General features: G+C 41.6%; 1 protein-coding gene across 8 annotated transcripts in view; it reads right to left on the bottom strand.

The window, feature by feature from the left end:
* RARB (retinoic acid receptor beta) overlaps positions 1–14220 on the bottom strand; it is a 563324-nt gene that overhangs the window by 77263 nt on the left and 471841 nt on the right. For all 8 annotated transcript variants that reach the window (XM_006021194.3, XM_014518768.2, XM_025201021.1 and 5 more), the window contains one exon: positions 8480–8621. In XM_006021194.3, the coding sequence (XP_006021256.1) occupies positions 8480–8621 (142 nt within the window). The remainder of the gene's footprint in view (positions 1–8479; positions 8622–14220) is intronic.

Here is a 14220-nt window from a genome sequence, read left to right as displayed (position 1 = left end):
TAAGTTCATCATGGGGGCACAGAAGGGAATTGGTGAGGTTTTATTCACCAAGGCGCCCCCGGGGGTTACAAGAAATAATGGCCACAAGCTAGCAGAGAGCAGATTTAGACTGGACATTAGGAAGAACTTCTTCACAGTTCGAGTGGCCAAGGTCTGGAATGGGCTCCCAAGGGAGGTGGTGCTCTCCCCTACCCTGGGGGTCTTCAAGAGGAGGTTAGATAACCATCTAGCTGGGGTGATCTAGACCCAGCCCTCTTTCCTGCCTATGCAGGGGGTCGGACTCGATGATCTATTGAGTTCCCTTCCGACCCTAACATCTATGAATCTATGGTCTGTAGTTCCCTGGATCCCCCTTTTTCCCTTTCTTAAATATGGGTACTATGTTTGCCCTTTTCCAATCATCTGGGACCTCTCCTGATTGCCATGAGTTTTCAAAGATGATGGCCAGTGACTCTCCAATCTCAGCAGCCAATTTCCTCAGCACCCTCAGGTGCATACCATCCAGCCCCATGGACCTGTATATGTCTAGCTTTTCTAAGTAGCCCTGAACCTGTTCTTTTGCCACTGTTGGCTGCTCACCTCCTCCCCAAACTGTACTGCCCAGTGCAGTAGTTGGGGAGCTGACTTGCCTGCAAAGACTGATGTGAAAAAGGCATTGAGCACTTCAGCCGTTTCTGCATGCTCTGTCACAAGGTCGCCTCTCCCATTCAGTAAGATCCACACTTTCCCTGATCCTCCTCTTGCTACTGACATACCTGTAGAAACTGTTCTTGTTACCCTTTACATTCACTGCTAGCTGCAACTCCAATTGCGCTTTGGCCTTCCTAACTTTATCCCTGCATGCCCAAGCAATGCTCTTATACTCCTCCCTAGTTGTCCAAGTTTCCACTGCTTATAAGCTTCCTTTTTGTGATTTAGTTTACTGAAGAGTTCCTGGCTAAGCCAAGCCAGTCTTCTGCCATACTTGCTAGTCTTCTTGCACATTGGGATGATTTGTTCTTACACTCTCAGTAAGGTTTCTTAAAATATAGCCAGCTCTCCTGGACTCCTCTCCCCCTCACACTGGCTTCCCAGGGGATCCTGCCCATGAGTTCCCTGAGCAAGTAAAAGTCTGCTTTTCTGAAGTCCAAGGTCGTTACTCTGCTGCTTTCCATCCTTCCTTTCCACAGGATCCTGAACTCAATCATCTCATGGTCACTGCTGCCCAAGTTGCCATCCACTAGTACATTTCCCACCAATTCATCCATGTTTGTGAACAGCAGGTCAAGAAGAGCATGGCCCTAGTTGGCTGCTCCGGCACTTGCACCAGGAAGTTGTCCCCAAAACTCTCAAAAAACATCCTGGAATGCCTTGCACTGCTGTATTACACCTCCAGCAGATGTCAGGGCAATTGAAGTCCCCCATGAGAACCAGGGCCTATGATCAGGAAACTTCTTCTACATGTTTGAAGAAAGCTTCATCCACCAGTTCCTCCTGGTCTGGTGGCCTACAGCAGACACCCACCACAACATCACCCTTGTTATTCTCCCCTTTAACCTCAACTCAGAGACTTTCAACAGACCTATATCCAGTTTCATACTGAAGCTCTGTGCAATCATATGGCTCTTTTACATAAAGTGCAACTCTTCCTCTTCTCCCCTGCCTATCCTTCCTGAACGGTTTGTACCCATCCATGCCAGTGCTCCAGTCATGGAAGCTATCCAACCAAGTCTCTGTTATTCCAAACACATCATAGTTTCATGACTGTGTGAGGACTTCCAATTCTTCCTGCTTGTTTCCCAGGCTCTGTGCATTTATGTACAGGCACCTAAGGTTAGTAGTTTGCCCCAATTTATCAGGAAGTATGAGAACACCTCCCTTATTACCCAGTCCTGCTTGCTTCTCCTCCAGGTCTTCTGCTTCCCCACTTGGGCTTTGGTTTCCATCCCCCAGTGAACCTAGTTTAAAGCCCTCCTCACTAGGTTAGCAAGCCTGTCTGCGAAGGTGCTCTTCCCTCTCGTTGTCAGGTGGATCCCATCTCTTCCCAGTAATCTTTCTTAGAACAGCATCCTATGGTCAAAGAAGTCAAAGCCCTGCTGGCAACACCACTTGTGCAGCCAGGTATTTATCTGCAGGATGTACCCATTCCTGCCCAGGCCCTTTCCCTTTCCTGGAAGGATCAAAGAGAACATGATCTGAGCCCCAGACCTCCTCACTGTTGCACCCAGAGCCCTGTAGTCACTTTTGATATGCTCAGGGTCTCCCCTGGCAGTATCAGTGGTGCCCACATGGATGAGCAGCATGGAGTGGTAGTCAGAGGGCTGGATGTACATATCCCACTACTGTGGGGTTAGTGCCAGGGCCTCTGCACCATATGTATACTGCTAAGGGGGCATTTTGCCAGGCTCAGGAGGGACCTATGAGATCAGCATCTATAATATGACATCCCATGGCCTAAAGCCTTCACAAAGAGGCCTGGGAAAGGCAGCATCTGCTGTACAAAGCCTTTCTTTAGCTTAGTTCCCAAAAAAAATCTAGGAGAGGGGGGTCTAAGAAGGGTAAACTTCATGTTATAAAGTGGTTTCTGCAATACCTTGCTAGAAAGAGCCTACTGTGGTTAAAGCAGTTTAGCCCAGCTTCCTGTATATTCTAAAATTGTTCAAGACCTCATTGTGTGAAGGTATGTGTGCTTATATGCATGTTTGCTACAGAGCTGCATTCCATGAATGAAAACATTAGTGTGCTTTTTTCCGCAACACCTGAGGTCAAACCAGGATGATGCCTCAGTATTAGCAACTGTCATGTAATAGAAGGGCAGAGGTCAGTTTCCTGAAGCTTTGCCACATAGTGAGATATTGTCTCAGCTTTAGCAGACCTCTGCATTCAGCAGCAGCCCAAAATTCCAGGTAGTCAGAATTAGGTCTAAATCCTATTTTACTTTATGTTCTTATAATGCACATGACCATGCATGTAACTGTGGTTTTCAGCACTTACATAAAGTTTGGGATCCTATTATGCCTTGAGGCAAAACAGAATTGCCCTATGTGCATACTTACTAGAAGAGAGGGAGGGAAAGGAAGGGAAAGGTCACCCAATGGCCTAGTGGCTAGGGCATTTGCCAAGGCACACCCAGTTTCTAGGCACCCTTCACCTAGAGGGGGTTGAACTTGCAATCTCCTGTTTCTTAGCAATCTGCTGCAAACTCCTGTTTCTTAGTGGTCTAACCATCAAGTCACATGTTTGGCATAATGAGAGCCTTCTCTTGAAGTTGAATTGCACCTTGCATTAGATACATGGGCTAAAATGGAGATCTCTAAAACTAAGTCAGATTAACTTTCCTGAGTGTTGCTGTGCAGCAGTGAGGAAACTTCGGCTTCACTGAGAGCAAGGTCTCAGGCTGGAACCCTAAGCCCCATCCCATGACAAGCAGCATCCATTTTACTAAGCCATATTCCCTCTAGTATGGTGTCTTCCTCCTGACCCAACATGTCTCCCTCTCACTGCAGTCCAGGAGGCTAACTTCAAGGGAAAGGTAGAAGGATCTAATTAATATCTAACCCTTGGCTGGTGGTTAGGGCACTTTGCTGGGATGTGGTATATGCACATTCAAATCCCTTGTGGGGGATGGGGGCCTAAAACCCAGATACCCTTGGGCAAGTACTCTAGCCACTAGGCTACTAGACTAAAGCATGAGAGGGCCTGCCCCCTTGTCCTCCCCATTTTAGGGCTATTACCTGACCAAAATGTTGGGACTTACCTGGGCCATCCAATTTTGCTGCCAAGGTGCCAGAAAAAGCATAACCCTTCTGAGTATGCTCAGTTGACAGCTAAGTGCCATACCCAGAGCCAGACTGCAAATTGTGCTTAGGTGGCGCCCAGTCTCAGCAGAGGCCTCTAAGCATCACCATCTCATACATAAAAAAAAAAAGTTACTGGAGTAGGGGCAGGACGGCCCCTAAAGCTCACACGTTTCATGTCACTCCCATTGAAAGCACTGAAAATTACATGTGAAGACAAGTATTTCTACACCTACTTTAAAGCAGGGACAGAATTAGTAAATACACAACCAAGAAGCTTGAGTGTATTTTGCATAGAGGAAGTCATACAGCCACAGAAAATTAGGGTTGGAAGAGACCTCAGGAAATCATCTAGTTCAACCCCCTGTTCAAACCAGCATCATCTCCAACTAGATTATTCCAGCCAGGGCTTTGTCAAGCCAGGTCTTAAAAATGTCCAAGGATGGAGATTCCACCACCTCTCTAAGTAACTTGTTCCAGTGCTTCCCCACCCTCCTAGTGAGAAAGTTTTTCCTAAAATCCAACCTAAACCTCCCTTGCTGCAACTTGAGACCACTACTCCTTGTTCTGGCATCTGTCACCACTGAAAACAGTTTGCCTCCATCCTCTTTGGGCACATCTACACATCGCTGTACGGCAACTTTGCTACAGTGCTGTGCTTTAGTACTTATTTTTGAAAGTACTAAAGCATGACGCAATATGGGCAGTTGCTGACTGTGTGCATGACACACAGGTAATTTTGGAGCATGCTGCTATGGCAATGTAGCTGGCAATCATGTGTAGACATAGATGATCACTGTTACCACCATGTAGTGTGTCACTATGTCGCCATAAGGTGATGTATAGATGCATCCCTAGTAACCACTCTTTTGGTAGTTAAAGGCTTCTATCAAATCTCCCCTCAGTCTTCTCTTCTGCAGACTAAATAAGCCCAGTTCCCTCAGCTTCTCCTCATAAGTCATGTGCTCAGGCATGTTTGTAGGTCCCATATGTAGTGAGGGGAGGGGGAAGCTCACCTTAATCCTTCTCGAAAACAGAACAATAACACAGAGTGGGACAGAGCAACCCAGGCCAACAGGGAGGATCTGAATAGTGTTAGGAAGTAGGAAAGAAAGAAAGAAAGATAAAAAAGAATCTGGTGACTAAATTCCTCCAGAATTTGTATTCATTCCTCCTTTGTCTTTGGGAGAAGGCATTTGGCTTATTTTCATATGTCCGCCATGACTAACTTCCCTGTTCAGGGCTGGTTAAGTATTGTAGGCTTGTTTTTCTACCCAGCCTCTGAAATACCTTTCAGCATCCTTTACTGGCAATCATGCTACAAAGCAATTTAGCTTCAGCCAGAACATAGTAAAATGGTAAAAGGTACTTTAAAAAAGTGATATCCTTAAAAAGACCCCAATAAATGTGCCTCTATTCATATAAACATCTGAAGAAGTCAGCTGAAAACTAACCAGAACTAACAGAAAGTTTATCTAACTCTATCCCCACTATGCAGTTGGTCCAATAAAAGATTTCACTCTAAGAAATCCCCGCCTGTCTGAAAACTAGAGGCATTTATGGAATAAGACTAGATTAAATAGGCATATTACAGCTCAGAAAGAGATAAAATACTACTATTTTTTAAACGGACAACACTTACTAGCTTTATTTCTCATAGTCTAATATGTGGGGAAGGACACTACTGCAAAAAGGGTGTAAAATGTTACCAAACCTAAAAGATCCTATTTCACACTTCTTATGGTAGTGACCCTAGGGCAGGCAGAGAAGCTAGATCCCTAGGTCAGTATTGTGCAAAGTGAGTGTGTGGATAAACGTACCTTTCTGACCCTTCAAAAGAGGAAGGGGAGTTGCTGTATGGGAGCTTGTATTAGCTGTTGAGTCAACTGTTATGTCTGCATCATCCTGTCACATACATGTGAGCTAAATAACTCTAATTTTGATTGTTGAAGGCAGGGTTAATGCTGAAGTGGTATCATGACATAAGAATTATAGCAGCATCTATCACAGAGGCGGGCAAAATGCGGCCCGGGGGCTGGATGCGGCCCGCTAGGCCATTCTATCCGGCCCATGGGGCCCCTAAAAATATAGAAAATTAATATTTATCTGCCCTGGGCTGTCTGTCATGTGGCCCTCAATGGCTTGCCAAAACTCAGTAAGCGGCTCTCCGCCCGAAATAATTGCCCCCCTGATATCAGTATGTTTTGATATCACCATCATTATTATGTCTGTCCATACACTTAGGACTTTACACATTTTGCAGTAGTGTAACTGGGGACCCCATGTGCCAGGCAGGGAAGCATGAGATCTTTAGGCACCTGTATTACTGAAGAACTGTTTAAGTTCATGGTTTCATAGTTGTTAGGGGCTGGAAGGGACCTTACAGATCATCTACTTCATAGTTCCAGCCACATTGCTTACCATCCCTTTTCTTCTTCTCCCCCAAAGCCTCCATGCTATTAATTCAATTCTAAAGTAACTACTAACAATGTTTCAGATGGAAAAAGAAAAAAAACAAAAAAACTGGATGCTTTCAATTTATAAAGGTCCCAGGCAGGGAAAAAGAGATTGGCAGAACATTTAGAGGCATGAGTTCACATTTGTGTTCCTGAAGCCTGACATCATTTTAGTTTCACCGGCTTCTAAGAATACACATATTAGAAATCTCTATTCCCTACCCCTACCAACCTTTGTAACTGAACAATTAGTCAAAAGTTTGGCTCTCTGTGGACTTTGCTGCAAGCTAAATGTTTACTCTGATGGAAATTTGCAGCTAGAGTTACACATTTGGGAAGACTGTAGTTCATATTAGAAATGTTCACTCACCTTCTTTGACTCTAGCAGTATAGGCATGCTATGTTTCATAACATGGATGCCTGAGATCTCATTGCATGTAGAACATCCTATTTTTCAGATTCTTTATACTGGACTGGAATCAATTGGAGATTTTGAGATCTGTTATGCTCTCACGTCATATACAGAGCAGCAAACTCTATCCTTCAAGTTCCAGGTAATTTTAGAAAGAGTTGCTTAAATTAGTTCCCTGGTTTATGCTACAGTTTGGTTATAATTCTCTCATCAGTGTTATCATTTTTTCATTAGGTTTCCCCTGGAGGATTCTTGTGAGTGAATCTAAGAATGGAAATGTCATCTTTTATTTTCTAACTGCCATGCACATACTGTAAAGAGTTTCTATGACGGTTATTATGAATTTATCTTGGGACTTGATCTATCGAAATCAGCATGAGTTGTAACTGAGGAAGGACATACAGAATGAACCCACTATATACATTATGTGCACATTCGGGCTAATCAATACATTACCTGCATCATTACGTATGTATGTACAAGTGTTGGCTTGCAAATACTTAAAATTATATTGTTTATTTTTCACACAGATTGGCTGGGAGATAAGCCATCCATTACACATACGGCAACTGGAAAGTTCAAACTTCTAAACCTCGGCCATTTTTGGATAGCACATGTACAAAAAAACCCTAATTTTTTTCAAAAAAGGGATTATTTTTTGCTATCACATCAAAATAAAATGGACAAATTGAATAAAGAAGTCCCTCTTGAAGATTTGACAACAAGCATACCAACTATCAATTAATATAGCTAAAGGGAGATCAGTGACTCAAAAGTGAAAAACTGAATCATAAGTTTAACTCTGTGATTCTCAACCTTTTTGAAACTCAAGGTTCCCCTTGGAAAATGCCAGCTCTTACTTTTCACTCAGTTTTTGACTACAAAGAAAAAAAATAGAGCAGTTCTTCTGTGACAAAAAACTCAGAAAGACCACAACAGGTCAAAATGTTTTTGACATTATGGATTCCTATTTGAAATCTCTTGGTTTATCTTGCGAAACACATGTAGGTGTTTGCACACCTAACAGTGCTAATATTGAGCAGCACTATATGGCTCCATTAAGAGATTCTCACAGCATCTTGGTAGAGAATCACTGGTCTGACTGAACAGGTACTAGCTAAGGTACTAGTAACAGCAGAATTTACTAGAACAAAGAAAATTAACAGAAACAAATCGGTGTTTCTTCTTTGCATATTCACTTTGTTCACCTGGCAGCACTTTGTGCATAGTCAGAATCACTGGGGTTGTCTGTTTGTTCCTTCAGTAGGGGGCTACCTGGTAACAGCTATAGAGGTGAAGCTGACAAAGAAGGGAGAAAACAAAGCACCAGATAGGTATGTGCAGAAAGAAAAAGAGGAAGGAAATTAAAGGCCTTAGGTGTGTTGGCATTGGTGCTCTTAGGCCCACTAAACAGCATTTCTAGAACATAGAAAAAGTAAGAAAAGGCTTGTTGTAAAACTTTAAAAAATCAATTTATAAGGGTATCCAAAAAAAATTAGGACACGCTAATACTTAAAATTAAGAAAAATGTTTGCAACTATTTAGTTGGTCTAATAAAAGATATCGCCTCTATCAAGAGTTCTAGTAAATGTTTCTGTAATTTCTTAACTTTAAAGTTGAAAGTGTGGCTTTAATGTTTTCATGCTAACTCACACAAGTAGTAGATAATGAAAAAAAATACTATTTAGGTTTCAAAGTCAGTTTGCCTGAAAAAAAAAAATCAGACCTTTTGTGTGAATGATATATACTACCATCCCCCAACTGATCAGCATATATTTATATAGACATCAATATAATGTAATATTAATGACAACATGTTTCTAGAAACAACTTACATTCTTTGGACATTCCCACTTCAAAGCACTTTTGTAGTCTGCAGTACTGGCAGCGATTTCTAGTGACTTTATTAATAACACAGTTTTTATCTCTATGACACGTGTAAACCATGTTCTTCTGAATACTTCTTCGGAAAAAACCCTGCAAGCAAACAGAAAAAAAAATACTGAAATTAACCCCTTTCTTTTATGTACTACCACATCCTCTTAAACTGAAGACACAATAACTAAATTATACCTGCATTATTATTACCATATGATTTAACATATTAAATCTAATATTATTTGTTTGAAGCAAAAGGAGCATCTTTTATACCAAAAAAAGAGAATTTGCTCACTTGCAAGGCAAAAACAACTAAAACTTAATAGAAGCTCTCAGAAATGGAGAGAGCAGGTAACTTGCAGGTTAGGTTTGGCTTATGGATTTAATTATTAAGTCTAAGCAATGGCCCTCCTGACCAACTCACTAAAAATAAACTTCCTAATCTAGCATAGCACAGTTTATTCCAGGCCAAGAAATCTGAATTCTGTGTATTGACCATATTCAAGTTTTTACTTGACATATAAAAGGTGAAAAGACTTGCTATTGCCCAGAACTTCTAATGCCATACATCTACACATGGAGGATTTCCAGAATCAGGCTCACTAGTACTCTGAGTCTAGAAACCTTCTCAAATATGCTATTTTGAAGCTACATTATACAGACAATAATAGCTAAAACCCACGCATTTGAAATGTTACCAAACAGAAATCAAGGAAACAAAACTGAAGGTCTGGTTCATACTAACTGCATCTTTCAGATGGATTCCTATTGTAAACAAAAGCCAGGGGGGAATTAGTGTAACCTCTGCTCTCCTCTGAGCATATTACCAGTAGTTTGAAAACAAAGGCAAAAAGCTCTACATTCTTTATATTTTCCTGAAAACCAGACTATGCATGTGTCTATGTATGAAAGGGGCAGGAAAAAGCTAGGAAATTCAAGAATCAAAGACACTGTTATTTACTGATACACATTAATAAAGGTTAATGGGACTTCTCTATCCACAACAGGTGAAGTAAATATTTCCATACTGTAGACAGTTCTACATAATCTGAATATGTAGAAACAGGACTTTACAGTTCAGATATCCTGATAGAGGATGCATCAGAAAAATGTCAGAGTACTAATTAACCTTCCTTCTCAGATTTTCAAGAGTGTTTTACTGCAGGGCTAATTTTCAGTCAACACCATGGCAATATAAAGGAACATATTGCTACATATGCAGCATTTGCTGGAGGGTTTGGGGAATTCATGTCCAACAAGCCATAGGTTTATAGCTGATAGAGCAAAGTGAAATATAATCACAAGGGCTAAGGGCAGAAATTATACATAAACTGGTATAAATGATCAGAAACCAGTTCAAATCTGTAACACAACAGGGCTAGGGACAGAAGTTACATATAAACCATTTTAAGGTGTCAGAAACTGGTTCAAACCTGTAACAGAACAGAAGTTGAGTGCACATAAACCAGTTTCAAAATGGGTGAAACTGGTTTAAGATAAACCTGGTTGAATGTAGTGTCAGACTTAATTGATTTAAGTCAAACCAGTGCATGAAACTTCGGTCCCAGACCCCTTCCTGGTTCAAGTTAAATCACAGTCCCCCAGCATGCTTTCCAGCCCTGGGCTGGGATGAGCTGTCTGCTCCAGCAAAGAAGGGTTGGGGTGTGGGGATGAGGCTGAGATGGCACTCCCCCCCCGACCCTTGCAAACCTGGCTGTGGTCTGGGGCCAGGGTGAGGGGTTAAACTTCCCTTACCCTGAGTACGGAGCTGCCCTGCCCTGCTGAAAACTTACTGCTGGCTGCAACTATGGACTACAAATCCCAGAGGCACCTGGAAGCAGGAAGAAGTAGTGATGGGCAACCCTGCAAAGTCCTGCTGCTGTAATTCTGGACTGCAAATCCCAGGGACCTTGTGGGCAGCATGAAGAGGAAGCAAACACACAGCCCATACTGGCTACATGCCAGACAGCCATACTTCAGTGCCCTTCTGGCCTGAGCCACTGAAGGTTGTGGCAGCATTTTCTGAATGAAAAGTGAACGTCTCTCCAGTTGTTTCTCAGTTTAATCTCTGCAGCTTAGACTAACCTGCAAAGACTGAAGCAATTCAGCCTCGAGCTTTTTGACCGTCTGTACTTAGACCAGAAGTTCAGTGCACAAAAACCACTTTCAAAACGGCCAAAACCCAGATAGTATTAGACTTAACTGATTTAGGTTAAATTGGTTTATTGAACTTCTGTCCCAGATCCCCTTAAGATTCAAGTTAACTCAGTCCCCCAGCATCCCAGAATGCTTTGCACCTCCCTCACAATTCCCCTCCTCCCCCCACTTGCAGGGTGGCTGGGCTAGTATTGGCCCAAGCTTCCTGCTCCAGTCAAGCAGGGAGGCATGCTCTAGTGCTCCCCGGCTTCTGGTCTGGGCCACTGCAGGCTTGTGTCTGCATTTCTGGAATCAAAAGTGAATGTCTGTTCACTTATTTCTTGGTTCAATCTATGCAGTTTAGACTAATCTGTGAAGATTGATTTGATTCAACCTCGGGCTTTTTGATGGTCTGTACTTAGCCAAGGGGTACAGTGGTAGTTCTGCATTTATAATGCCTTTGTCCCAAGATTCATTCATTTTGGACCATGTGAAAGGGTCTCTTAATAATAATTTTAGAGACAGATAAGCAGCCCGATGCTAAGAAATCATAACGTTAACAGTTTGCTATGACCAGTAAGGAGTATGATCAAGAAATGGAGAGGCAGATCTACATAGTGAGGGCTACTTATGTATTTCTTGCACACCCAGAGTACTACTGATGCTCACATTATGAAAATATCTGCAATTCTGAAAGAGGAACTGAAAAATGGTTCCTTAAACATGTAATCTTTTGGGACTTGAATGGGAAGGTCTCCTTTTGAGGTTAGTTCTTCTGACTGCTTTTAGAAAGCGTTTGATACTATTGGCAGAGGTGAAAAGCTTGTTTTTTCCTTTAAGCCATCCATCATCTTCTCAATCATAAAAGCAATTTACACAAATAAATATTTAAAATATATACCAATGTACGCATGTTGTGGCCATGCACTGTGTTTATGCAGTTAGTTAAATCTCCTATTTGAAAGCTTGCAAGAGAAAACAGGGCAAACATTTGCTACCCCAGTTGCAGAGGAATTGTGTGTTTATTGGTTTAACACAATATTTATATGTTAACCACTGAGGGGAGATATCACAATGATGATGCCCTTTTATCTGGGTCCCATTCAATTATTAATAGAATCAATTCTTCTAATTAGAGCTGTGCAAAAAATTGATATTTTGGTTTTGGTTTATTAGCTGAACTGAGGTAAAGTATATATTAGTTTTAACCTATAACAAAATATTTCTATATTTTAGAAAGCACTTTAAATTGAATTTTGACCTCAACAGGATTTTCTGTCTGAAATAGTACAAAGTGCAAAGAATTTCAGTTGACCTACTGCTGAATTTTTTTGGTGAATAAAATATTGGACTAAAAATTTCACCAACCTCTACCCTCTGAGGAATGAACTGTTATCCCCAATTTACTGATGTCACAAAGGCAGATGAAGTGACTTGTATAGTTACTTAACAACCTCAAAATGCAGTCAGTTAACAATGGACTCTCACTACAGACTAGTTCAGAGCTGGCATGTGTAGTAGTGGAGTCACATGTCCTATTTTCCCCTCAAAGCATATATTTGGCATTTTCTGCTTTTTTATTTCATACTATATTGCTATATTTCAGTGGCAGCCAGTATTTCCTCCTAAATTGAGGGTATTGCTAATTGAAACTCAAACTGGTGAAATCACATCTCTGCCATTCAAAGAATGATATTATTTACACTAGTGGTGTCCGACTCACCCTGTGCCCAGTGTCCCATGCCAGATCTGGACCAAGTGGCTCCTCATATTCCAGATCTACAGGGCCAGCAGTGATGGTGGTGGGACTGGCAGTGGTTGTGAACATGGCAAAAGCAGTGGGACAAAAAACCTGCCCGTTAGCCCCCTGCCACTGACTGCTGGGTCAAACAGGGCTCTCTGGCCTTGGATTCTGTGGCAGACCAACCCCCACTCCCAAATTCCCTGGCTTACCAGTAGTCTGGCAGGTGGGATGTGCAGGGCTGGATCAGGCCCACAGGCCATAGTTTGATACCCTTGGGTTATCTAGATTATACAAATCAAGGAGCCAACTGCTCTGAAGAAAACAAAAGCAATATTGAATGCTGCAGCTGTCTTTCTCCTCACTTCAAAATAAGTGAGCTACTAGAACAATAACACCATCCACACCATAGGAATACAATATAGACTGTAAGTCCTTTGGGCAAGGTGATGATTTATGTCTGTACACGAACAGACCTAAAATGAAAACCAACCAGCAAATATAAGAAAGTCACCCAATCCAGATAATAAGGGAAACAAAAACCAAAATATATCAGTGGTATGTAAAATGGACATTATAGCCATTTGACACCTATTAACAGGTCACTCATTCTGATACAGGTTCTGTTGGCCCACCAGATCTAAATGACCCTTTAACCTGGGGTTTAATTACAATCCATCAAGAAGAAAAAGAAGAAGACTGACTCACTCCTTAATACTGTACACAGAACTAGGATATGCAGCCAAACAGAAAAAGGAGATCCAACTCCAAAAGACAGTAACTCTCTGCAATGTATACATAGTACTTGTATTCATTACCAACGTAGAAGGCAGCTTAAAGACCAAATAGGTATGCAGGCTTTGTCCCCTTGACTTGTTCCACGGGATAATTTGTACAAATAGAATAACAACTAGACGCTAGTAATATAACTTATAAAGTATTTTAACAGTTTTGTTTCATTTTCTCTCTTGATTTAGCTAAACAACACTTAAGAAATCCCAGATCTGTTGCCTTTCACAGACTGAAGATTCATAAATGTACAACACTGGTCCTGAGCAACACTAAGTCATGGAAATAATGTTGAGAAATAACATCTACATGCTGAATACTATTCTTAAAAGCTATACCCCTTTTACTGGTGTTTGTGACAGACTCATTTTAAAAACAACTGAAATTATTTGGTCTTCAGAATTACTTTTGGACAAGCATTACGAAGAGTGCCCAGAATATAGATTTGTTATTTTGCATTCTTCCATGGAAAAATCCACACCCATCTCACTAGTTTAACATGAGGTGTTTTCTCAGAAATAAGGTGACAAATAGCTCTTATTGCTTAAATAGCCTGGGGCCATGTTTTGAAAGGTGCCTCAACTACACCTTGCGTTTTGCACTCATAAGCTTTTGAGAGGAAGGATATATAGAAGTATGCCTACAGTTGTTTTTAGATTTGAAGAGAAAATAAGAGCTATAGCTGGACACCAGTGTTGAGAGGGAAACCTCTTTCCAAAACAGTTACTTCTCTTTCATTCATAACACTTCCTCCCTTGTTCTGAACGTATTTTGCTCTGATGGCCTTATTGCCATAAACATAAAAGAGTTCTCTCTGCTGTTTGTTAGCCCATGTACTATCTGTAATTGTTTCACTGCTTAGGAACATTCCTTTGGGGAGTACTTTTGGCAAGCCCTACACATACACTCTGTTCTTTGTGAACAGAGTTTGATGCGCTTTTCCAGCAACTTGGACTTTCTGTGATTATCAAGCTATGATATTGGGGGGGGGGGAGGGGGGGGGGGGTCAATGATCTCATCCCACTGCTGAAA

Source organism: Alligator sinensis, unplaced genomic scaffold (assembly GCF_000455745.1).
Source record: "Alligator sinensis unplaced genomic scaffold, ASM45574v1 scaffold299_1, whole genome shotgun sequence".
Lineage (NCBI taxonomy): Eukaryota > Metazoa > Chordata > Crocodylia > Alligatoridae > Alligator > Alligator sinensis.
This window is presented reverse-complemented; position numbering and strand designations above follow the sequence as displayed.